The sequence below is a fragment of the Balaenoptera acutorostrata genome, chromosome 5 (genome assembly GCF_949987535.1).
Source record: "Balaenoptera acutorostrata chromosome 5, mBalAcu1.1, whole genome shotgun sequence".
In the NCBI taxonomy this organism is placed as follows: domain Eukaryota; kingdom Metazoa; phylum Chordata; class Mammalia; order Artiodactyla; family Balaenopteridae; genus Balaenoptera; species Balaenoptera acutorostrata.
In genome coordinates this window covers 52,283,855-52,287,460 of record NC_080068.1, presented here as the reverse complement: position 1 = coordinate 52,287,460, position 3,606 = coordinate 52,283,855, and the positions used below count along the sequence as shown (strand labels likewise).

General features: G+C 45.2%; 1 protein-coding gene across 1 annotated transcript; it reads left to right on the top strand.

Annotated features, from left to right (window-relative positions):
• Positions 1-204: 204 nt before the first annotated feature.
• LOC103005920 (growth-regulated protein homolog alpha-like) lies at positions 205-2,347 on the top strand. Its single transcript, XM_007179835.2, has 4 exons — positions 205-447; positions 543-666; positions 769-852; positions 1,621-2,347. Exons 1-4 carry the CDS (start codon positions 357-359, stop codon positions 1,634-1,636), a joined length of 315 nt encoding a protein of 104 aa, XP_007179897.1. The 5' UTR covers positions 205-356; the 3' UTR covers positions 1,637-2,347.
• Positions 2,348-3,606: the final 1,259 nt, after the last annotated feature.

Here is a 3,606-nt window from a genome sequence, read left to right as displayed (position 1 = left end):
TCCCTCGCCTTAATTCCCTCAGTCTTAACTACCGTTCGTCACGATGCCTGTTCTCCTCTAAGATGTGACACCACCTCCTGCAAGGCGACTCACTCCCCTTGCGGGGATTTCGGCGCAGAGACGACACCCTACCCCATCCCCAAAGGCGCGGATTACGCGGCAGGCCCGCGGGGCCGCGCCCTCCTTCCGGACCGGGAACTGCACGTGCGTCGGGGAGTTTCCCCGATCCTGGGCTGCCGGCTCCTGTCCGATCGGGATAAAAGGGCTTCGCCCGGCTCGGGGAGCCACAGAGCCCGCTCCGCCAGCCCTCCAGCCCGCCTTCCCGCCGCACGCAGCGACCCTCCGAGCTGAACCCCATGGCCCGCGCCGCGACCCCCGCCGCCGCCCGGCTCCTCCGCGCCGCGCTGCTGTTCCTGCTCCTGGTGGCCGCCGGCCGGCGCGCAGCAGGTGCGACCCGGCGCCCGGCATCCCCAGGGCGGGACGGGGGGCGGGTGGGTGCCCATCCCGGGACAGCCCCCTAACCGAGTCTGCCCTCCCCGCAGGGGCGCCTGTGGTCACCGAACTGCGCTGCCGGTGCCTGCAGACCTTGCAGGGGATTCATTTCAAGAACATCCAGAGCGTGGAGGTGACGCCCCCGGGACCCCACTGCGGCCAAACGGAAGTCGTGTAAGTGCCGCCGCTGTTGCTGTGCTTGTCACCCTCGCCGTCCCGACGCTCCCACCCCGACCCCCCGCCCGACCTCACGTGGATTCTCCCTTGTCTCTGCAGAGCCACTCTCAAGACTGGTCAGGAAGTTTGTCTCAACCCTGAAGCTCCCATGGTTAAAAAAATCATCAATAAGATGCTAAACAAGTACGTTACGGTTTTTATTCACACGTGTGACTAGACTCAGGCATCTGCCTTTTTTTTTTTTTTTTTTATCAGAGAAACCCACGGTTTAGCTGCAGGACTGAAAGTCATTATAATTTCACCATTAAATTTGCTGTTAAGGTCATTAATCTGCTCTGGTGTCAGAAGGATATTTCTAGTGCCTTCCATCCTCATCCACCTCTCATGAGTGTGGGTAAATGTATGTTCCTAAAAGATGAAGTAGATTTAGCCAACGATGCGAAAAAGCTTCCTACCCATTAAGGAACAGGTATTGTTTACCTCAGTCTCTCATGGACTTCAGCCCTGAGAATAGAACCCTTGGTTTTGGACAATATGGGCCTCTGAGGCTTAGTGGTGAAGAGCAGGGAATTTGCAATGAGACCAACCCCTTCCACCCCAATGGAGTCTAGATTCCACCCTTTATATTCCTATAACCCCAGGGAAAGTACTTAATCTCTTTAAGTCTCTATAACATGGGGAAAATAATAATAGCTACTTCATGGAGTTTGCTATGAGGCTTAAGTGATGTCATGCATGTACTTTTTTCAGCCCAATGTGGCATTATGTTGTGGCTTTTTGAAGATAATAATAAGATTGTGACCACAGGCTCCTTATTTCTAATTAAACAACATCTAAGAGCCTGGCATTTTCTGCCACACAGGGCAGCAGTGGTTTAGGTAGCAACCACTTGGTGCAGGGCTGTGAGGTCAACGTTTTGGGTCCTACTAACTACCCATTTTCTCATCACAGGGACAGTGCCAACTGATCTAGAGAGCTGGAGAGAGCTTACTGGCTACTACTGCAGCCTTAGTGGAATCAAAGTGAAAGAAGAGAAACAAATGGCTCCTGGGGCCACCTGGACTGTGTCTAATGTTTTTGCCTGTTTCTTATGAGAGCTCTTCTATTTACTTACATATGTATTTATTTATTTATTTATTTTTCAAAGCCTGTATATTACTATTCTATCTAATATTTAAAGGTATGAATGTGTTTGGCAATTCTCTGTACTGTTACTTTAAAAGGTCATTTTTACATTAAATCAAAGTTAGTTCAGTGCTGACTATTATTTATTTGAAGGTGATGTGTTTTAAATGTTTTTCATTCATAAAACTATTGTGGTTTATTTTTGGCCGGATACCACACTGTACCATCCACCGTGAAAAAGCTGGAGACAATAGCGGGAGATCCAAACACATAGATCACTGTTAAGGTAGGGGAATGTAAGTGTACATTTACATTGTGTACTGATGAGAAGATCATCAGTTGCTGACGATCTATTTATGGAAATAGTTTCACCATCTGTGGTCAACATTTCTGATGCTGAAACTTTAAAAATGACAATGTTCTAAATATCCCTTGGACATTTTATGTCTTCCTTGTTAGGCATAATGCCTTGTTTCATGTTAATTATGCAGTATTTTTCTCTGTCTTGGAATAGAGAAGTTTAAATATTTATTGATGTATTTTTATAAATAACATGAAAATAAAGCCCTTTACAAAAATTTCTTGCTTAGGTTTCTTTTGTACTTCTTGACCTTTTTTTTCCCCTCCTGCGTACCCAGCACTTGGATTTTCTATTGCTGCTGTAACAAATGATTACAAATTCAGTAATTTAAAAGCATACGAACTTATTCTCTCACAGTTCTGGAAGTCAGAAGACCAAAATTAGTTCCACTGGACTAAGGTCAAGGTGTCCGCAGGGCTGTCTCCTTCTGGACGCCCTAGGAGGTCCTTCTGGAGGCAATGGAGAAGCCATTGCCTTTATCCTTTTAGCTTCTGGAGGGCATCTGTATATCATAGCTCATGGCCATCTTCCTGTGTCTTCAAAGCCATCAACATAGCAAAGCCATCAACCTAACCTCTTCAGATCTCTTTCTAGGGCAGCAAATTTTGTTCCTACCCCAACAAATGTGTCTCTTTGTTGATTATTTTTAATAAACAGAAGATTCAAAAAGTTTTTCTTGTAACCTCCCTCTTAACTGCCTAAAAGAATTTAGATAAAGGACCTGCTCCTAGAATAGAGGTATACCAGAGATATCTATAAACAATGTGAGCCAGGGGTGGTGAGGGAAACTCTTTAAGCAGGGCCTAAAAATCAGAGTCTACTTTGTGCCCCATTGTCTCTGCCTGGCCCAGCAAATATTGTTTACCAAACATTTGCTTTTCCATCTCCAGGTAAATTGCTTTCCTCCCCTTTGAAGTCCCATTACCATTACCCCCAACATCCTCTCTTGTCTTTAGCTGAAGGTGGTATTTAAGGTGAGGGCTTTGGCTATTTTGGTGAAGTATTCAGTTTTCCTGGGTCTCTCCCATGTTGACATGCCATTAAACTTTTGTTTGACTTTCTCCTGTTAATCTATCTCACGTCAATTTAATTATTAGACCAGCCAGAAGAATTTAGAAGGGCAGAGGAAAATTTCTTCCTCCCTGACATTTTCTTTCTGTCCGTCTGCTCTGTCACATTATCTTCTGTCTGATTCTGACTCTTCCTACATCCTTTTTATAAGCATCTTTGTGATTTTATCAGGCCACCCAGGATAATACAAGATCATCTTTCCATTGCAAGATCCTTAATTTAATCCCATCTGCAAAGTTGCTTTAACAATGTAAGGTAACATATTCACAGGTTCTGCGCATTAGGACAAGGATATCTTTGGGGAGTTATTATTCAGCCTTCTGAATTCAGGGTGCTTGAATTTCAGTGTTAAAAGTATTTTTGATTTGTTTAATAAAATA